The 23,105-nt window shown below is 34.4% G+C and overlaps 3 protein-coding genes across 4 annotated transcripts; 1 reads left to right on the top strand and 2 right to left on the bottom strand.

Annotated features, from left to right (window-relative positions):
- Positions 1-2,357: 2,357 nt before the first annotated feature.
- Positions 2,358-6,907, bottom strand: LOC145582380 (protein N-terminal glutamine amidohydrolase-like). The gene is made up of 6 exons (XM_081639382.1): positions 6,757-6,907; positions 4,876-4,981; positions 4,068-4,145; positions 3,757-3,884; positions 3,543-3,667; positions 2,358-3,027 (listed from the first exon to the last, which is right to left on the bottom strand). The coding sequence occupies exons 1-6, from the start codon at positions 6,810-6,812 to the stop codon at positions 2,870-2,872; spliced, it is 651 nt and encodes a 216-aa protein (XP_081495508.1). The 5' UTR covers positions 6,813-6,907; the 3' UTR covers positions 2,358-2,869.
- A 2,654-nt stretch (positions 6,908-9,561) lies between these two features.
- Positions 9,562-13,598, top strand: LOC145583236 (tRNA-uridine aminocarboxypropyltransferase A-like). The gene is made up of 3 exons (XM_081640424.1): positions 9,562-9,965; positions 10,699-11,135; positions 13,068-13,598. Exons 1-2 carry the CDS (start codon positions 9,605-9,607, stop codon positions 11,094-11,096), a joined length of 759 nt encoding a protein of 252 aa, XP_081496550.1. The 5' UTR covers positions 9,562-9,604; the 3' UTR covers positions 11,097-11,135; positions 13,068-13,598.
- A 219-nt stretch (positions 13,599-13,817) lies between these two features.
- On the bottom strand, positions 13,818-17,995 carry LOC145583235 (cytoplasmic tRNA 2-thiolation protein 2-like). 2 transcript variants are annotated; one of them, XR_014100091.1, is made up of 8 exons: positions 17,589-17,995; positions 16,345-16,693; positions 16,175-16,261; positions 15,957-16,078; positions 15,735-15,813; positions 15,246-15,650; positions 14,317-14,441; positions 13,818-14,212 (listed from the first exon to the last, which is right to left on the bottom strand). XR_014100091.1 is itself a non-coding variant. In XM_081640423.1 (7 exons), exons 1-7 carry the CDS (start codon positions 17,900-17,902, stop codon positions 14,397-14,399), a joined length of 1,401 nt encoding a protein of 466 aa, XP_081496549.1. In that variant the 5' UTR covers positions 17,903-17,995; the 3' UTR covers positions 13,818-14,396. The 2 variants fall into 2 exon arrangements, 1 of the variants encoding a protein (XP_081496549.1); XM_081640423.1 differs by having other exon boundaries at positions 13,818-14,441.
- Between the last annotated feature and the right edge of the window lie 5,110 nt (positions 17,996-23,105).

Here is a 23,105-nt window from a genome sequence, read left to right as displayed (position 1 = left end):
GATTAGGTTGTTAATTGTAATTATATTTTGTCCATATGACTTAACATACATAGGCAAGAAGTAAAAATTTAGTCAAATCAAACAATCATCTAGATAAAAAAAATAAGTTTATATCAGATTAAATGAAAATAAGATGAAATAAATACTTACATCAATTACATTAGTAATGCAAATTTAACTCATACATAATGTTTAATTACTTTAATCACAAGGGAAGGCGGTCATAAAGGATGTTTTAATTACTCAATATTTTACCCTTATTTTTGTAATTGTAACTTTATCTTACATCAATTATATTAATGTAAATTTTTAAGCAGTAATTATAATAGGTTGGTATTTTACAATTACACATCAATACAAATCAAATACTCCCTTTGTTCTTAACTAATTGCAACACTTACATATTTAATAAGTTTATCATGAATACTCACAATACTTTTTACTTTAATATGAAATTACCACTATTTTATTATTATAACTAGTTTTTTGGGTCTGGGCGATGTCTCGAGTTACAGCATTACTTCTATGATAATAGTCTTTGTTTATACTCCCTCCATTTCAATATGATAGTTACATATGGAATCTATCACATAAAATAAGAAAAGAAGAATATTTAAAATCTAACATTAAAGTCAAAAACAATTCATAGATAGTTTTGCCTTATTTAAACTTTTTTGATTTTGTTTTAGGAAACCATCAACCATAATTGCATAATTCAAAAGAATAAATTCTTTACTTAGACTCATGTCATTAATTCACAATCAATTAATTTAACCAATCACAATTTAATATGTATAAAATAGGAAATAAAAACTAAGTTAAAAGTGGAATACATTCAATATGGGTAGATTTTTTTAAAACGCTCAAATAGTATATGGAACTAACAAATTGAAACGAATATAGTATTTAATATTTATTAAATGTCACTCAATATAATAATAACATAGTAGCTAACACCTTATAGGTTAATCTTGAGGTCCTGTGTTATATAGTATAGATTTTTATATAAAGTGTAACCATTATTTCGAAACGAAGAGAGAGCATTATTATTCATTCAAACAATTTTTAACAAAGAAAAATGCACGGTTGAATGCGGCGAATCCGGTGAACTTACACCACAGGATTAGAAAAGGGAAAATAGAGAACATTCTGTTGAACCATTTAGCTGGACTTTCTAAAAGTAGGACTATTAAGAGGACCCAAAGCACCACCTTATACTTTGCTTGCCTGGACTGACCCCACCATTCCACCCAATCATCAACTTCCCTTTTGCTTCCCGCTTTGTTCAAGAGCTTTGCTACTCTAGTTATTAACCTCGTACATTATTAGGGATTTTTACCATATTTTCACCCTTTGAATAATTCCGGTTGTTTTAATCCTCTGAACAAAATTTCAATTTATATAATCTCATTATTATGAATGGGATGCTAAATACAGAGTAATTTAATTGGCTAAGGTTTTAAGATAAGTATTCAAAATCTAGGATTAAATCCCGTTTACATCATTGCTCTTGTGGCTCTCTTTATACCATAAAAAACTTTGACGATAAACTTAATTGATAAACTACGAGTAATAATATTGTTTAGCAAATTAATACTGCTAAAGAACCAAAATAAAGAGATAAGATAATACAAGTAGTCAGATTCTTGACATTGTTCCCTACATAATCAAAGTTTATCATTACATATTTTTTAAAACTTCCAATTCTACTATGACTAGTTTCATACTGGCATTACTCAGTTGACCTATTTGCATCCTCCCAAAAATGATAAAATTCACATCAAAATTGATGTGGCAAGCTTTCTCAAAAAAATAATAATATAGCAAGTCACATTGAAAGAAACCCTTGCATCATTCAGGATAAACTAGTTGAATTTCAAACATATCAACTTCTTTTTTTAGTGAGGAAATTGTCATACATCCAATTATACTAGTGTTACCTTAATTTTTTACAAATTATTCAATTTTTAAAAATAAGCACGCAATCAAACTGTGATAGGAAAAAAATCATTTTCATTCAAAAACTTGACAAGTAAGGCAATCAATTAACTAACACACCCCATGTCCTACACCCTTCATCTGATGATGTCCAAACAAACTGTGATAAGAACATGTCAACATGTGATTACGCCAAAATTGTTCACACAAAGCAACACAAAAGAGGTACAAAACGAAAGCGCCTATGTACGAATATTCATCTTCATATTTATGTACATCTGGAAGATGCCTTCTAATTTCTCACAGAACAGTAGGATAACCTTAGCACGATTTACGCACAGGCTTCGAACATAAATGAGAGGATACATGTAACATGTCCAAATGTCTGAGTCCATGTGGAATTTCTCAAGTCATCAATATCACAGTAAATTTTTCAATTTTACTAATACCCAACACATGCGTTACAAAGTGAAACACAGAGTTGATTTAACACATTACACAGTAAACTTTCAGTCAGCTACAAGAAGACGGTCAGAACTCAGAAATGGTTCTATTCAGGCAAACTGATTCATTCCAGGATTTGTAACTACACTCCTCTATGTGTACATCACGCTTCTGATGCTTCTCTTACAAAGATGGGCGCAAGTATAAATCTTGGGAGTCCCAAAAAGACACCAAATAATTCCACAACCAGTCCTCTCCTTTCCCAAAAAATGTAGCAACTCTGTTAACACACCGTACTTCCAGAATTAATTGTCAAGTGTAGTTTGAACTAGCGTGTGACAAGTCTGACAACTAAATCCGGACGGATGTAGGAATTAACAAGTCTAAATGTGAATGTTTCAAAAACTAGAAGTCTATCACGACAGACACGTACATCATAATAAACACCATACAAGCTTCAGAAGGGAATGGCACATCATGTAATTGCTCATGTAGGAAGAGAGAAGAATTCTTCAATCTGTTTTTCATTTACCACCACGCCAAGCCGTTCGTTTTTTACAGCATTTACCAAATCAGCTTCTATATTAGGTACAGCATCAGCACTGCGAATTTCCATGTATTCATTCAGGTTATGCACTGTTCCATCTACAGGAATAGGACAAGAAAAATTGCATTATGGTCCAGCTAGTCATGAACCTAAGAATAAATTAACAAGTATTAAGAACTTTCAGAAGAACTTATGATTGCTTACTGCCTGATATACCAAAGGGAGAACACCACCACATTAATCCTAAACGTACGAAGTACTATATTGCAAATAGATTTACAGTTTAAAGCAAATCTTACCATAATCTCAGACAAAAACATAATAAGATAGAACATGCTGGGCTGTTCTGATAATTAATCATGAAACGTTGGGTTAATTCATGTGTAGTACAGGGCAAGATAGAAGCCTCATGAGAGGCATTGGTTGATTGTAGAATGAACTCTCTCAGCAATATATGAAGTTATAATTTCAGGAGGAAAGATTTGTGTTCACTTCAAATCCCATTTAAGCCAACAGACAATTGTAGCATTCTTAAACACTATGAATACTGAAGTTTCAAGAACATATGGCAATGGCCCAATAATAAAAGTTAATCTGATGTGATTTATTGTACCTTCAGCAACTATTTGATCATATGGAGGCGGTTGGGCATTCCAATTCCCATCAGAATCCTTCATGTGTCTTCTATCAGAAGCAAAACATCGGAAAAACATGGGAGCATGTACAATTCGATAAAATCTGAAAAATGAAAAATCTAACTGCTTCAGAACAATCATTAAATATAGAAATAAGTGGTAAAAAGTCTTTTTAAGTGGAAATTGGCACACCTTCGAAACTCAGAAAAGAGCGGAAATGATGGACGAAAAGTTTCTGCAACATATGATGCTAGAGGAGAAGGAAATGGAAGAGTAGAATCCAGATCCCATACTAGCGGAGACTTTTCAGTTTCTTTTTTCTGCAATATGAGGTAAATATATTAGTTCAAAATCAATCCTCAACATAGAGAGGTGAAGCAGTACACCTACATACAAAAATAAGCAATAAATATATAAATAGTATATACTTCGTATAAAATAAATAAATAACACTTCTCAAGCAGTAAAGTCATTTAAGAATCACCGTGAAAGAGAAATATCACCTGTATGCAGATTACATGGTAGTCCCAGAGAATAACCCCATCAGCCCTATGGCTGGCCTTCTGATGCCAAAGTGGAATCTACAGCGAACATCCAAATCAACACCTATCATTATAAACACTTCAAATCTCCATCTTCAGTAAGGTAGTACCTAATGATAACATGTTGAAAAAGATACAGCCTATGATGATGCTTTGACTCAGATGAGAGTGTCACATGTAGGGGTGTGTGTGTGTGTGTGTGTCTGAGAGAGAGAGAGAGAGAGAGAGAAAGATATATATATATATATATATATATATATATATATATAGAGAGAGAGAGAGAGAGAGAGAGAGGCTCATTTTCAGCCAACATTGAAGTGTCTATAACTCCATACTCATTCAGAGTGTGAAGTATCTGACAAGGATAGTTGAACTGAGGGCCTGTTCTCATTGACTGAACTCAGCTGAACTGAACTGAACTGAACTCAGCTGAACTGAACTGAAATGAATATTTTATAAGAGAAGGAAATTAGGAGCTGAGCTGAACTGAGCTGAGCTGAGCTGAACTGAACTGAATTTCAACGTAAGAGAACAGGCCCTGAGTCTAAACATCAGGTTTCAGCTATAGTCTGATACGTAATAAATGATAATCTCAAAAATCTATAAGCAACTAGAACAACTTATTAAGACAACTAAAATAAATGTACTCAACAGCATGTCCATTATTCACTGTGCACAGAACGAGGAGCTTATGTACTAAATAAAGATCAGAGCCCGTCAGAAACTGAAAAGGAGAGTGATGAACTAAGTATAAAAATGTTAAACATACTTGTTTCTTATCATTAGATATAAAAACAACAAAAAGATCAGAAGCCTCTGTGTCTGCAACCCCAGTTGAACATAATTTCTTGGAAAGCCTGTACACATTCTCCTCGCTACCAAAACAAAATAAAGAATAAATAAATATGAGACAGTGATAGATAGAGAGAGAAGCTTCTAGATATTCTGATGATTCAAAGAAACTCCATGCCAAAAAAAATTTTGAGATCTGTACTTCTATATACATGTCATAAGGTTTCTAAACACTGTAACAAGAGCAAAATATGAAAAAAAAAAAAATCATATTCTTTACAGCCCATTTATCAATGGTTATATATGGACAATATGGTGGTAATGGGAATGGAATTGTAGTTGAATTTGTAAGAAAAGTCATAGTTCATTCCCATGGCAATGCTAGTTCACCCCGAATTATATCTTTTCTTTCACAAATTGTCATTACCACACATTACCATTACGGTGTGATATTGGGTGGTGATGGACATTTATGAAGAAAAACACATATTCAGAGATGAAATTCCATTACTGTGGACATTAGAATGTAAATTACACTTAAACTATTCATAAATTCCCCATTAGCAGTTGGCAGTTCCCATTCAAGGTGGATTAAAAAAAAGGAAAATAAAGCATATATAGGCATTTCCTTCCCCTATGAAGCTTGTCTATTCCATAGAAAGCTTGTTGTATCATTTAGCCTTGCTTATACAAACCTTATCCAAGAAATAAGCCAAAATAAAAAGGAAAAAAAATAAATATAACACCCTAATTTATCAACCAAAACAACTATAGAGAGCTATGAATTACATATTTGCAAATATGATTTAACCTGAACTTCCAACAAATAAACTAAATAGAACAACTATCTCAGTTGAGATAAAGAATCCTTTCTCGCCCCCCCCCCCCCCCCCCCCTCCTTCTTTCAGGTTAGATGCGAGATGTTTTAAAAAGATCTTCATTTTTCCAAGTGAAATGCATGCTATTTGTAGCTCAATTTATTTTTTTTTTTTTAAAAAAAAACGTTAATGTATACATTTTTCGTCAATTCCTCATAAAATCTTACAAACAATTTTTCTAACTTGGCATAGAATTGAATACATCTTGAACACTTCTAAAGTTCTAATTAATGTCTGTGATCAACTTGGCTGCATAATGATCACGCAATTTGCACGAAATTTATTTGTTATTATAAGAGTACTGAGTACATTTACATTAAATTTGTTCTCCCTATGATATTTGATTGGTCAAACACGACATACTTAATGATCTAAACTATGTTTATGGTATTTTTAACAAACTATCATTCAACCAAAAAAAATCCAAGTAAAAAATATCTTAAAATTACCTAGAACTCGAGAACCAACTCGATTTCGCTCAATGATACATGAACAAAGACAGTAGGACCTCAAATTAACCTCGACTATGTATGTACAAGCTCAGTTAAAATTTAATAAATGAACATTAACAGTCCAGAGCTCGCTTCTATCAGCACATTTACATCCCTAAATCCCTAATTTTGAGCATTCTACCAATTTTCTTCCCAAAATTGTCAAATTAAAAGCAAAAATAACTACTACTATGCGTATATGATAGAGAACAACCATCAGACCAATAAAAATGATACTTAACATAACAAATGCAAATAATCAAAGCAAAAATCAAATAAAAGCGTCTGATTCTCAGCATAATGAATCAATTAAGAAACTCATAAACCTAAAAAATCAATTAATAAAAATTACACTACTCCGTTTGAGAAAATTAAAGGAAATGAAGTACGTAAAATCAAGGTCAAATGAGCAAAATTATACAATTATGCATATAATTTACAGGGAGTCCGATAATTTACGGGAATTGAAAAAAGATAGAGATGAAATACCAGTAGAGCGGAGTGTGATCAAACTGGGGTGTCTCTGTCTCCTGCTGCGAAGCCATTGAAATCTGGAACTCAGTTCAACCAGGAATGTTCTCCAGGCCAAAGGAAAGGAAATTACAGCAGTGTTGTACTTTTGATTTCTGCAATTACCTGTTCCGACCCAAACGTTTCGATATACGATTGGCCAATTCTATTCGGGAATTTAAAAAACATGTTTTGTGAAATTGGGCCTTTAACCTGATAAACGGGTCATTTGGGTCAGGTCATGTTTGGATTAGGTTCGGTTTATGTCGAGTCAGGTCAATACGAGTTATGGGTATGTTTGGGTTGGGTATTGCCCGAGTTCGCATCGAGTATGTTCAAATCAAGTCAATTTGGGGTCAAGTAGGTTTGGATTGGGTTATGTTCGGGTTGTTCATTTTGTGTTGATATTCATGCTCAAATCAATAATTTTATTCGATTTGTGAGTTCAATTACAGTTGGGATGAAACAGTTTGAGTCATTCATGGCACCAGACATTTTTAGTTCGGGTGTTAGGTAATTATAGTTTGGGGCATTTCAAGTATCAGGTCTGTTCAGGTCAAGTAATTCAGGTTAAAATCAAATTGTGTCAACTTCGGGTCGACTCATTTTGGTATCAAATCAACTTTGGGTTAGGTCAAGATCAAGTTAGCTCCACTTTTGGGTCAGGTAGGGTAGATTCGGGTTTTGGATCAGTTTTTAGGTCATTGTTTTCAGGTCAAGTTTCGGGTCACGAGTCGGTCGTTCAGGTCGAATAAAGATTGCCACTTTGCCAGTTCTAATTGAGAGTTCAAACACTTACAATGAGAATAGTTGTTTTTGTGGTAAATGGTGATATTTATTCCGTACTTTAGAAGTCGGTAAATATTTTGTAAATATATGGTAAATAGGAAGAATTGTGTTTGAAGTAGGTAAGTGTGAGGGTAAGTATGTAAAAGTGTTGGATTCAAATGTGAGAGGAGTATGAGATAGTACAAATGAGGTGACACTTTAAGAGAGGAGTATTTCAAAGTGGGTGTAATTAGGGGTGAGCAAAAATTCCGGGTACACGGAATTGGAACCGGAACCGGTTAGGAACTGGCGGGTCCGGAACCGAGATTGGACCCGGTGGTTCCAATTCCGGGTAATAAATTAAGGACCCGGTTATAACCAATTCCAATTCCAATTCTCAACTTTTTGGACCCGGAACCGGTTGGGTACCCGGTTACCCAATATATCCTAAACTAAATAAATTTTAAATAATAAAAAGATGTTACATGTATCTAATTTGTACAATAAAAAAAGTATTATTAATACCTAACATGAATACAAATAGCTTTATGCATATATAAATATAAGTATTAAACACTAATAATGATACTAACTAAAATAAGAATTATAATTTGTATTATATTTTAACAATTACATACATAAGTGGGTACCCGGAACCGGAACCGGTACCCAGTGGTTCCAATTCCAATCCCTAAAATTTAGGAGCCGGTTAAACCAATTCCAATTCCGGTTCCGAATTTTAGGACCCGGTTCCAACCAATTCCAAGTCCGGGTCCTAAAATTTTGACCGGGTACCCGGTTTGCTCACCCCTAGGTGTAATGAGAGTAGAACAACCCAAATACTCCATTTCTCAAAGTGTTACCTCATTTGCCACATCATATCACATACTTGGTAACATGTCAATTAAGCGAGAAAAAATGAAAAATTATCTTAAATCAAAATCAAGTCGGTAAGAAATATTTCAGAAAAGTTCAATAAAGATAATAAAGAAAAATGGTTACATTATTTTCCTTCGGAAATTGATTCAGCTCATGCATGGCACTGATGCAATATTGGGGTTGAAGTTTGTTATGGTATTAAGCATAGTGTTTGTTGTGGTGTTGGGGTTCCTCTGCCATTGCTAACAAAAAAGGAAGAAGGAAGGTTGAAGAAGACAAAAGGAGACGGAGCTAGCTCTTTATAGACGAAAGGAAGAAGGTGAGTTCGTTAGCAGCAAAACAGCAGTAAAATATTGATAATTTTTTTTAGTACCAGGACGGCTAACGCGTGTGATGCGCGCTATACCTAGTCATTTTTAGGGAGCTCTTAATTCGGTTTGATCTTATGTCACAAATTTAGTTATTGACAACATTTTCGATGAGGAAAAACATGTAAATAAATGTTTTAGGGGTATAAATGCCCGTATACTATTCTGAAGAGTTTAAAAAACAGAGGCAATTAACATTAATGAGAGAAAATTAGTAAATAAACATTTTAAAGGATATAATTGTCAAAATACTATTTGTAAAAATTATCTCATACTTTTTATAAGGTAGGGATTATTTACCATTTTTGTCAATGAAAAAAATTCAATTAGAGAAACTGAAACTCGCTCCTATAAACGAATACATATCAATCTATCATCAAATTTCATTTGCATCATTTTAAAACTAAATTAGAATTTTTTATAAGGTAGGGATTATTTATTATCAAAATATCATCAAAATAGTTTTAAAAATTAGAATTTTTTGTAAATAAACACCCCAAAATGTACCATGTGTTAAACTGACCGGACTAATTCGGAAAACTGGTTGGATTTGGAGAAGAGTGGTAAAATTTATTTGTTTTGACATTAATGGGTGATATTTTTTGGTTTCGAAAAAAAAAATGGTTAGTTCAATATAGGGTACATTTTAAAGCCGTTATTTACCTAAAATCCTTAAAATACAGTGACATTTTTTTTTTTTTTTTAAATAACAAAAACATTAAATGACATATGAGCACAGAACTTGGCCCAAAATTTGATTTCAAAACAAATGGGCTTATGAGTTATGAACTTATGACGACTCGACTCAACAAATGGAAGAAGAACAACTCCCATTCACAGCAACACCAACACCAACACCCACCGACGCCGGCGGAACACGCCGGAAAATATGCTCCGGCGGCTGCGACCGCCCAGTGAACGTCTGCCTGTGCGATAAAATACCACAAAACCCAATTTCAACCAACACCCAAATAGTAATCCTACACCATCCTCACGAACAACGCCAAAGATTAGCAACAGTTCCAGTTCTCACAAAATGCCTCCAAAATTGCGAAATCATTGTTGGTCGGAAACTTCGCCAAGGTTCCTCACAAACCCTTGATTCTCTCTACCATGAAATCAATGATTCAGCTCAATTTGACCCTATTCGTCGCGCAGTCTTTCTCTTTCCAGGTATAGATTTTTGCTTAATTTTTGAGTTAATATTTGGTGAGATAATGTATATGTATAGTATGAAATTTGTGAATTTTGTAATTTGGAGTGTTTGGTACAATAATTTTTTTATTTATTTGCACTATTACAATGTTTATAATTTTTTTTTTTTTTTTTTAAGAACTTTACAATGTTTATATAGTTATATGGCATTGAACTAGATCATTTAGAGCCCTAGTCTTACCAAACACGATTTCGTCTTGTATTAATTATTCAAAATATAAGTCGTTTTAGTATTTGCCCTCGTTACGACATTGGTTTAATTGGATTACATTTTCGTAATTTGAGGGAATGCCTCAATACTCAAACATGTTTATCAGAAGAATATATTATGCAAACAAAAGAACATGATGGAAGATATTGTTTTTAAATCGAAGCATGTCTTGTTTAATTGCATTAAACCAATATACCGATCAAAGTAAAGGAACATCGGTTTCAAATAAAAAGAGTGTACAAAGTATATATTTTTATGTTTTTTGTGCTTAGTTTTTGAGTTGATTTTTGTGACGAATGTATAATTATATGGTTTATGCAAAGGTTTCAACAAATTTGTACATGGAGAGATATATCTATGAACCTATGATTTATCAGCACTGCTATATCTTGGATCGAGTGAAGTGACTAAAGCTGTGGACTGCAATTTTATTTACATAATCTTTACTGTTGATTTATATTTTAAATTTTGTTAATGTAGGCACGGATTTGATGCCTTCGATAGAAATAAATGAATGGAGATCATCATTGAATAGTGTGTGCTCAAATGGGATTGTTCTAATTGTTTTTGACGGTACTTGGAAACATGCTAAGGAGATGATGTTTGCGAGTCTCCCATTTATATCGAAATTTGCTACTCGTGTATGTTTTGATTGTGATTTTGAGGTTGGTGGTGGGACCATATATGATTCAGATCTCATTCTGAAGAAGGAACCTTTTAAAGGGTGCATGAGTACCATGGAAGCTGTTGCTCGAGCTTTGAGAGTTCTTGAGCCATCTGGGGTAGAAATAGAAGCCAAGCTGGTTGAGGTTTTGAAGTCGATGGTTAGTCTACAGGCTTGCTACCTTAAGCCTGTGAAACCACGGCAAAAGTGTTAGAGAAGGGTGTGGTGCGGAAAAACAATATAGAAGCAGCAGGTCAGTGAATAATTGAATATCAATTACTGAGTTTTTGTTCTTTGTTAAATTACATTGAAACAAGAATATGTAAAAATCTACTCCAGTTACTAGTTTTTTTTAGAATGCATCAGATCTGAATGTGAAGAATCTGTTCCTGTTTCAAGCAATTTTCAATATATGTATTCCCCTTCCCACTGCTTCCTTGAAAATCAAGGGTAAGAAAATTTTGGGATACATCCATATTCTATCAATGTTTTTGTTTTATTGAATATTTCTATGTTTATTAGAAGTCTAGTTTCCTTTTGGTAAGAGAGAGGAGTGAGGATGTTGTAACATATGATGGTAAGGAGATAGCCATTAGCTAAGTTTTTTGAGTACCTCAGATCAATTTTACAAAGAAATATAAATACTGATCAGGATGTGATTCATAGAATTAAGTGTGGTGGCTAAGTTATTATGCGACCATAGCATGCCAATTGGTTTAAATTAAAGGAGAAAGTCTACAGGATAACAATTAGACTGGTGTTATACTGATGGGCATTTAAAAAGATGAGTGTAACAACAATGCTTATAGTGAAACAGATGTGTGCGAACACCCTGGGAAATTGAATATTTAAGTATGTAGATATTCAAAAGAATGTTGGAGTAGTCGAGCTTAAGCTAAGGGAGAATTGCCTACATTGGTTTGGGCATGTGAAAAGCTGGCCAGAGTATGCACCTATAGGGAAGGTGGAAGTTTGGGGTTATGAAGATTTTGAAAGAAGTTGAGGCAGACTAAAGCTGACTTGAAAAGTTGGCCAGAGTATGCACCTATAGGGAAGGTAGAAGTTTGGGATTATGAAGATTTTGAAAGAAGTCGAGGCAGACTAAAGCTGACTTAAATGGATGAAGTAAAAATTGACTGTATGGAGGAAATGGGTTTACATGAACTTGTAGCACTAGATAGCAGCAAATGAAGAGGATCTTTGTGGACGACCACATGAGATGTATTCTTTTTTTTGAAACAACATGAGATGTATTCTTGATTCGTGCTGTCAATTCCATTTTTTTTGGAATTAAGACTTTAAATTTGTTGCTGTACAATTTCTCAAACTGATTTTTGGGGGGCTATTTTGTTTCATGATTGCACTAGAACAAAAGTTGCCTTTAGTTTTGGATTAAACATGATACTTTTAATCTTCCATCGTAGGCACCTTTAGGGGTAATAATGAACCTAGCATGCTTGCAAGCTACAACATGATACTTTTAATCTTCCATCGTAGGCACATTTAGAGGTAATTATGAACCTAGCATGCTTGCAAGCTACAACATGTTACTTTTAATCTTCCATCATAGGCACCTTTAGAGGTAATAATGAACCTAGCATGCTTGCAAGCTACTCGAGCTTGCCTTGGTCAAAGCCTGGCAAAGGTAAGCTTGGCTCGAGACTTAATTGAGCTAAGCAGTTGTGAGCATATACACTTTTACCTTTTACAGAGGTTGTATAATATAGGAGTAAATTTTACAAATGAGCAGAGCACTTGATAACATTGCTAAATATTAGCTGCAAGTTCTTAGTAACTTGAAAGTTTATTTTTGTAGTTGGAACGCATGACTCAGGCTTGAGCTTAAGTTGAGCCTGAAATTCCCAAGCTCAAGTTTGAGTTGGTGGGACCAAGATACCCCAGTCTTGACTCGTTATTATTTTATCACCCTGGCACATCACACATTGCAATTTCTGTTAAAACCGCATCAATGCATTATATGCACTATGTAGGCTACTTGTCAGATTTACTTACTGTATACTGGTGGTTATTTGTAGATGTTATTTGATGCTCTTGGTCTCCCCTTTTGCCTATCTGCAGCCAACGTAATCTGCTTTGTTCAAGTAACAAATAGACAGCAATTTTCTTATTTATTTAATTTTTATCCTTTTCATTTTAATTGACCCTTTTTGAACAATGTCTACAGATTGAAGCATAGTGAGAGGTTAGATAACAAGGAGGTTTACAAATGTGAGTGGCAAAATCTTGTATCTCGGTCATTGCAGGAAATGTATTTTGTTTACTTGAAGAACAACCCTGAAAGATTTCATGCTTGCTATTCAGAATAGTAATATTGATTAGAGATCCAAGATTTTCATGTGCAATGCAAGTCACATTGTCTTCAGAACATAGAGAAGCTAGAAATTGATACAACTATCATAGCACCTTTCTTTTCATGCTAAATCATGTAAATCAACATTTCAGTAGCTGAATAGTGAAGGAACTACTTCATACTTGTACGCAGTTCACATGAGTGAAGGGAGTAGGAAATGGCTCCACTCTTCAGCTCTGCTTTTTTTTAGAGGTTAGGAAAGATGACAATATAAACTTGGCTTGCTCTGAATTGAAAGAATCAGTGGAAATAAAAAATGAAGGAAAGAGTTGCTTATTGCTACAACATTAGTAGTCTGATTTATTATTATCTTGTACATCATCTTATTTCTGGGCTATTTTACTATATGCACTCTGTCACAATAGTACTATATACTGAATAATACTTTTTTCATTCTTTCAATATACTTTGCCATTTGTTTCTTCCTCTCCATAATTTCCTTCTAAATTCTAATCAAAACACATTATTTCACTGATAAAAGGAGAAAATACTACATAACCAATATTCTAGTTCAATGCAGAATATATTGAAGAAACAGAAATTTCAAGGAGAGTAATATGCTGAATGACTGAATGACGCTATTCTCACCTCAAAGTACTTTCAAACAGGCTCCCTTTTAACTTCAAAAAAACAGTCAGAAAAATTACAATTAATGCATCGGCATTACCCATCTCGGAAGATTGATCTATCATACAAGATTATCAAAATTGAGCAATAATCTAGAAAACTTCTAGTTTCTGCAAAACCATAATCTAGAGAACAGAAATGAATCACAAATAGATTGCAAATTTGCAACAAGTAAAATACCAGCTGCTGCAGAAACACCAACTTTTGGATACTGCAATGCTATTTCTGCTTCTAAACTGTCACTGTACTTTGAAGGTCTACCCTCTCCTCAATGCCAGAGTTGAATCAACTCCATAACAGTTGAGCATACGATTTTGATGTAGGGTCAGCATCTGCCAAGCCAAGAAATATAGGGAGCTTGTCATCAGTAGCCAGCACCTTGTTAGCCTTTGCACATCCTCCAATCAATTAAACAGCAAGTTATAAGACGTGAGACCTGATCATTCATCTAAATCACATCACCAAAGGCTTTTACAAACAGTGCAGAGACAAGTCATCCATCTGGTTTGTCAAGCTTTAGCTTCCATCTTCACTATCTGAAAGTAGAAAATCCTGGATTTGCTCCCTGTATACAGGTCATTGAGATCATCAGCATTTAACATCAACAGGATAAAAGGAAGAAGAGTTAAGCGTGCCTCTCCCCAAGGAACAATACTCAAAACAAGAGGCACTATTGAATTGTTCTCTTCTCCTCTCCGCTCATCCCCCTATCCCCAACATGGCAACACAGCATCCCCCAGAGCTAAAAAAAAAAAAAAAAAAAAAAAAAAAAAAAAAAAAAAAAGAAGAAGATAACAAAAGAACCTGACAGCTATGAATAAGATGGCAGGAACTTAGCTACAAGCAGAGATTCCCATATTATGTACCAACTACCATATTATTCACATTTTGAAGGCATTTTCTATGTGGATCTCTCAGATTAATTTTCATGTGATTAAGGGAACACAGGTCTGAATCTTCTCAGACCTAAACAAAGTATGAATTTCTAACATGGCAGCTGTTGATATACAAGATCATCAATATGTTTTAACACTCATAAATTCGAACAGAGAGGAGTGTTCAATTTATACTCTCGGAAAAACCCACTGGCCTGTCATCCATTGACCATTCGTTACATAAGATGCATCCAATCCATGCCTATTAAAAAGGATTATAGTTTCTAAGATAAATGACTTTCCAGAAGGAAAAAAAAAAAAAAAAAAATCAATAAAGAAACCAAACAACATAACTAACTAATCCAAACCAGCAATCACACTTCAGAACATAAAAAACGCACACAGTAGCTCATATGCAAAGTATTAACCACTATTTCAATGGATTATTTGACTATGCAAGATTTAATGCACAAAATGCAATTAGATAAACTTGCCTTAGCAATGCATGGTTACTGGCGGCGTCACTGATTGCTGCTCTGGACATTATTGGCTGGGGTAAGAGTGCATAGAACTGGTCCATAGACAATGAGTAGTCAGGAAGTATTTGGTATCTGCAACTTGAGCAGCAAGTTGCTCCAAATGTCTCGGCACTCTGCTGCTCACCAGAAATAATGCCTAAGCTTGAGGAGTCAGAAGCATGAAGCGGGCTGTTGCACAGAGAACAGAACGATTCTGGTGGAGTATGCTCATCTGACTTGATATTAAATTTCTTTTGACGCCTTTGAGATGCTAGACGTGCCTTAGGGTCATCAACATCTGGTAGTCTATTAAAACTGAAAGGTGTAAGCTTTCCAGCAGTCCTCACAATTGTGCATTCCCGAGAAGGATTTTCTTCCTGAATGGGCAGAATATCTGTTAAAATACTGATAGGATTCATGCTAATTGCACATGAAATAGTACAGATACCTAACTCTCTAACCTGTAAAAGTGAGACAAATGATGAAACCAATGCATTGATTCCAGACTGAGGACCATTTACTGTCGCTAGTGTCTTTAATCTGCCCTGTCAAAAATGGAACAGGAGAGTTATCAGCGTGAAAGAGAATGATATGCACCTAAGACATAAAGGAGCTTCTACACAATAAACGCATAGAGGTCCTTAAAAAAAAGTAAGCACACTGAAGGAATATAGTTAACAAACCCATCAAGCTGACAAAGAGTATTGAGCTCTTGTGCAAGACAATCACGAAGTGGAAGCAACACAGGCACATGCCATCTTGCATCAACGTACTGCATATCTGCTGGCAAGGAGTAGCCCTGGCCCTGCACCAAAATGTAGAAAAGAATTTTAAAAATCCCATAAAATTAAGCTAAGATCCAAAAATGTGTTAGAACTCTGATAAAAAAACAAAGACCAACCTTAACAGTTGCCGAAAGTACATGACGAGCAATAGTCGATGTGCAAGACCCAAGTACCAACTGAGTGTACCCGTTTTCCAGAGCAACCTGCACAAGAGCCATCACGTAGCTTTAAAAAACCAATTTTGCCATGATAAATCTTGCTGCAATGATAACAAACAGTGTCTAACCTTTTGTAGACATAGCATACGAAGATGCGTCAAAAAATCTTCTTTACCAGTATTATCACTGATAGTTTCTAAAAGCATTCTCAGCCTCTCTCTACCATCAGCAGGATTCAAGTCATATATCCTCTCAAGAGGAGCAATGTGCAACGTTTTTTCTGGCGTGGCAAGATCACTGACAACAGCCTTGATATGTTGAATTGCTGCATCAGCTTCAGCAGTTGGGACACGCCGAGCTGAGCTTTCATCAATATAAACAACCCCCACCCCAAACACAGGAAGAGACCTATCCCTACTCTTTTCAAAGTTCTTTTGAGCTTTATCTTGCATCTCATGGACAAACTGTAAAGCCACCCTGGTACATAAGAATTCCTTCTTCAGAACAGGAAATAACACTAGCAGTTATCTTCTATTACTGCTACCTTGACATATGCTAAGGATTCAAGTGATCGGCTAATCTATTCAGTCAGATTTTACTTTCGCATTTAGTATCAACAAACACCATAATATCATAAGTTAAACAGATAAAACTCCTTGTGACACTCAATATAAAACAAGCACCGGAGCATTTTCACAAAAAAAAAAAAAAAAAAAAAAAAAAAAAAAAAAAAAAAGTAAAATCTGTTCCTACTGCTTATCACGTAGGGTGAAAACTACCACCCTGTTTTAAAAAGCAAACTTATAACTCTAGTAGTCTAATTAATGATCCAGGACTTAACATGCTAAAAACTAATATAATCAAAATCTTGAAGAGTTCAATGCATCTCTATTCATCATACTCAGTACATATCATGAGAGATACCTCCTAAGCACCAAACTAACAACGAATTAGAAGTTCAGGCTTATGTTAGACGGGCACGAATCACACGAGAATGACTAGATTTACATGCCAACATTTATACCCTAAGTCAGAGTCCAAGTACTCTAATTTGAGACAGAATGAAATTCCTGATTTCAATCATTCTATAGAGCATGATAAAATTAATTTCCCTAAAAGATTGCAAAGCAATATGTTCGTTAGCAGCTTAAACTCGAATCAGCGAAACTGAACTTTAAATCACTATTAATCCACAACCAAATCCACACTTACATGATTTCAGTATCAAATATAAAATCACAATACTTGCTACTCAACTCACCAACAATATCAAGCTTCTGTGATGCTAGCAAAAACACACAAACAAAAGAATTCTACTAAAAAGTATAAACTGAGATTAAGCAATGAAGAAACAACAACAAGAGAAAATTACCGAGAACAAGGGCCGGCGGAAAAAGCGACGAGAACCTTATCAGAGGGAGAAATCATGCCGGAAGAAGTGACGGAAAACCTGAACTTTCCGAAGAGAGAACCACGGAAGCAGTCAGCGCAAAAACGGCCGTCATCGCCGCCGCCGGAACCACCGGCGACGGCATCGTTGAGCTTACACTTGACGCATGTGTTAGGGTTTAAGGGGGGTTGGCGGCGGCCATTGGTGGTGATTGGAGGCTTGGTGGGAGAGAGAGGTTGTTCGTCGTCGTAGCTACTGCAGCCTCCTGATTGGCAGGTTGGCTTGCCGCAGGACATGGTGGTGCGTTCCCTTGAACTGAATAGGGTGGAATTGGGAAGAGAGGCACAAAGGGTGATTTTAAGCCGATCTTTGTTTATGAACGAATCCCGTTCTGTTTGACTGTAGTGTTTGGGACTAAAATGGTAAACTCCGAAAAAAATGCACTTTTAGACCTGTAATTTTACTAAATTAGTAAAATCGCTAATTTAGTAAGTAGCAATTATACCTGTAATTTTACAAATTTAACCTTTTGAAAAATAAATTTTATTTCCTATTTTGAGAAACTAGGATGACCTCTTTTTGGGAATTGAAATACATTAAGTGGATCAATATCCCGCTATTTTACGTCTAGATCTTTTTTTTTTGAAGGAAAAATTACCAATAATTATATTAAATTAAATCCAGTTCCGCCAAAGTTGTGATACTTTGAGGGAAAGGACCCGAACATACATACTCCGAGTTTCCCTTGTATCCCATCGTTCAATGAGGTGAGCAACAATGTTACAACCTCTTTTAACATGAGAGAACGAACAATAATCAAGCAAAGCCATATCAAATCTAACATCATCATATAACATTAATGGGAGACAATCCATATTCCTTCGCATTGATCGCCATGACGACATTGGCGACATCTGATTCAACCCACAACCTTACATGCCCAAATCTCCTTGCTAGTTGAAGAGCATACCGCACAACCATTGTTTCCACACACTCAGGAGTAGACGCACCAACGTTCTTTGTTGCAGCCAAAATAAATGCACCATGAGAGTTCCTAAAGATCATGCCAACACTAGCCATCTCCCCAGCTGGGAGTCTAGATCATTTTATGTTGTTAGTTTAACTCTTGGCAACTCTACTTAGCATCTACCAAAGATGTTTCTTAAAAAAAAAAAAAAAAACTCACCCAATTTCACTAGATATATCCTAATTCGAAATTGACTTGATTCAAAATTTAACCTAGGTAGGTGGGTTATGCACGATTGAATAAATAACTAAACTCGATCCAACTAAACTTGACCCGATGACTTGAATCAACACCTTTTCTAATTTTCTTAGCGTTTATAATTAGAGGTGTCAAAACTACCCGACCCGATTCGAAACCAACTCGAAAAATATCTAATTCAAATTTTGACTCGCATAGACACAATAAAAATTGACATGACCTAACTCGACCTTACCAAACCCGATCCAAACATCCATGTTATCACTGCCTATGTGTCACTTTTTTATTTAATTTTTTCCCTCCAAAATGCAAGGATGATGTTATATTTTTTTTCCTTTTTAAGCTACCCTATTTAACATAGTGTAGACATCCAAATGTGTCTCCCCAAAACCAAACCCAGTGATGAATACCTTTCACGTCATTTGATTATCGAACGAAGTGAAGGTGTGAAAAGTCTAGTGATGCGGTTGTTTTTATTAAAATATCTCTCTTTCTGTTTTTGAAAATATTTCTTTTTATATACTCTATTTATGAAAATAGTCAATCCAATTTAGTTTAGTCCATGATAAGGGTCCAATAATAGTGTAGTTGGATGGGGCTCGAAAAGAGCTTTCCAACGATATATTATAAGCCCAATTCCGACGAATAATGAGGAAGTTATGGCCTAAATACTAAATTGGGCTCGAAATGAATTTTATATGTGGCCCGATGATCTAGAGGAGGGCTTATTAATTATTATTCCTAAAGTTGTTAGGATTGATTTTAATCTTCTAGAATATCTAGAAGGTTCTTTTAAATTCTAATGGAATTAGGATTGATAATTTTTAAAGAGTTTTATTTGGAATAAAATAAGTGTTTTATGATAAACCCGATTTTAAAGATAAACGCAGAATTTGCTGCTTAATCATATTAAAAAGAGGATTTCGTGTGCAAAGCACGTCTTATTTCTGACTCAGCGCAAGATGACAAGACTGTCGCCTGGCGCCAGTGCCTGTCGTCTGGCGCTAACTCCTGTCGTTCGCGACAGAACGTATTTTATTCTGAATGGGATTTGATTTGTTTTCGATCGGTTTTCGGACTATTTTTCTATAAATAGGGTCCTAGATCTTCGTTTTTAATTATTAACAACGATCTAATTCTATTCTTTCTCCCTCTTTTCTAAACCTTCCCTCATACAAAATTCCACATTCACAAGTTCTAGACACACCCAGCCAAGTTCGAAGTTGCCTTCGCCCTAGACGTGAAAGGTTGATTATTTCTGAGGGTTTGGTCCCAAATCTCTATTTCAATTATTTAGTTTGATTTATTATTTTCCTTGAAGTTACTAACGTGTGTATTTTGTTATTAGAAAGAGATACGAGGCATCCAAGTAAGTAATTTAATTGTTATTATTTTGATATAGAAATCATGCTTTGATTATTTTGATTCCTAGTATCATGTTAGGATGTTTTATTGCTTCCTAGTATCATGTTTAGGGTAATAACTAAGATTTCTAATATCATGTATGGTTTCTTCCTATTTCTTCTATCATGTTAGGGATGAAGACTTGATCTTTATTGTTTAGTGACATGCTAGGGTTTATTATTAATCTTGTCAGTATCATGCCTAGGATCTTGCAATTATCATTATGCTTTATTGAGATTATTATGATTAATGGTGATTGTTTTATGTTGATTGATATATTATTGTTATTGCTTAATCACGCCCTCTCTTGCAGGTTTAAAGGAAATTTGTACTTGTAATCACGTTTAATAAGATAATTAATAATCTTGTTTAGGCTAATATGATTATAATTCAAGTGATCGCCAATAATAGATTTGTTTGTGCATTAAATTCAACCAACATAGATTAAACATGTTTAGGGTTAACCTATTGATTGTATGTTAGTCAGAAAGCGCACATGGATATGAGAAGAATAAAGTAGAGGCCTATTTTAGGGCAGGTTCAATCTCTTTTAGGTTGGATTTGTACCTTCATCCCCGAATATCTAGTCATGGTTCCAGACCACTATGGAGTTAGCGATCTCATGGATCGTGAAGGGGTTTACAAGTTTTTAAAACTTGTTGGCGACTCTTTTACTCTAGCTTCCTTCCCTTTGGACGTCATCATGCTTAAGTGTATGATCACAGTGGGGCTTAAGTGTGGGATGCTTGAAATATTCCCTACACATAGCTTTGAAAATATATTCCATTTGAATTTTTAAATTTTAAATTTTGGGTTTTCTACATGTAACACCCCAATAATTTTCTCTTTAACCTGTAAATGCCTTTAATAAAATGCAAGAGAATTACTGATGTGCTACCGCCACGTGTTCAAACGTTATGGTTAATTCAGAATTTAGCAGCGAAAAAACTAACTCAGTTATAAATAAGTTTCAAAACCAACAAATAAATCCAAATTAAGTATTACAAATTGGAACCATTTAGGCTCTTATTCAAAACCCAACAAAAGTAGTAAATAAATAAAACCAGAGTTTAAATAAATTCAAACTTATGAAAAGAAATAAACTGCGAACAATAACTAACTCTCCACTCAAAATCCCACCACCTTGATGCAAGTCCAAACTATGTAAACACCTGTGATAAGTCTGCTCCCCAATATTACAAGTGTAAAGATTGGATCATTACAGTGTCATTGAAAGGCGAAGGCCATGACCAAAAAAAGACACACAAAAGCACGCAATCAGCAACGCTGAGTATATACAAGCTGCAAAATATAATAAGAAATACCTAGCATTCTACTAAAATTCAATCATCACACACAATTAAATTATAGACTCAACACACGACTCAACTGTCAGTTTTACTAAGACTTCACTAGTTAATAGTAGTTAAATCATTTCATTTTATTCATCGGATTAAGCAATAGAAAAGGTTGTCCAACCCATGCTCCATTTGGAACATCAATAAAAGAAAAACCCCATGCCTCTTTTCGGAAACATCATTAAACATCCAATGGCCACGGGCGCGACTCCGTGACCATAGCTAGTATGAGATCTCATCTAACTCCTAGTTTTTGAAAAGTATTTGAAACAAGAGACTCGTAGATCAGACGGCCTCAAGAAAAGTACACGGCTAATACCCCAACCCCTGATTGTCATTACTCTAGATGTGCACCAATCCAGAGTTTTATTGCTCATCCATGTTTCACTTTACGTGATTACAAATTTAATTAATAGCCGACTTATTCAAGTATACCATACATAACAATTATACATCAATTCACTTTTAATCTTATTTAGGGAAATGGTGATCATATCACAAATTGACGTTTAATTCCTTTAAATTTCAAATTATCCAAAATTGTTGAACATAGTCAACCCACGTAGCCATTTCGGCTTAATCCACTTTTACTCAACATACTAACAAGTCATGCTTGAGTAATCAATAAAATAATAATAACTTTGTGGAATAATTAATAAATTCATTCCACTTAAACCATTTAATTCCAATCCTTCAATAATCAAAATATGGTTAACAAACCAATCCAATAAAAATATGCTTGTATCAACATTCCATACAAACAATTATTCCAATATAATTTCAACATGCTTGCATCCATAATTCCATACAAACATAATCAATTCACTAAAACATGTCTCATAAATATAAGCACATCTATTACTAATACTAAAGTAGCAACCGCTGACATCACAATTTTACACGTGTTGCTTTTCTATTAAATTTTTTCCGCCTAAAAGCTTTGATGATTTTTTTTTTTTTTTTTTATGATATTTCATAAGAAGCTAAGTTTGTTATAAAAAATAGATATTTTGAGCTTGGGATTATGCATTGCACCTTGTTTATAATACTAGAGTACTAGACTATAATTTATTATATTGAATGATAATATTTAAATATAATTTATTTTTAATGATACGTATTTTCTTCTAAATTATGGAGTACAATCAACCTTACTTTAGCTTCTTATTAATTGAGTTTCTTTGACCAAATTTGTAAACCCAATTTTATTTTCAATATCTTATATTATGCTCTGTTAAATATGAAGTGTAAAATTTCCAGTAGGTGTTGATATTATTCCTTCAAAATAATTTGTACTTAAGTTATTTTATGTGCATAAAAGTTAGGAATTAATGGATATTAGGTTGTTAGTGCCATATTAATCTCCTCAAATAAAGTGCGTAGTAGATTTTTAGGAGTATTAGAAATCAGTTTATTTGGTGGAGTAAATCATGGCTCATGTTTATCGACTAAGTACTAGCATTATCTATTTTTTAGTTTAAGTTTGTTATTTGTAGGGCAAGAGGCATCTAT

This window comes from Chenopodium album, chromosome 15, assembly GCF_948465745.1.
Source record: "Chenopodium album chromosome 15, dcCheAlbu1.1, whole genome shotgun sequence".
Classification (NCBI taxonomy): Eukaryota; Viridiplantae; Streptophyta; class Magnoliopsida; order Caryophyllales; family Amaranthaceae; genus Chenopodium; species Chenopodium album.
The sequence above is the reverse complement of the archived record's forward strand: the minus strand, read 5'-3'. Positions and strand labels throughout refer to the sequence as shown.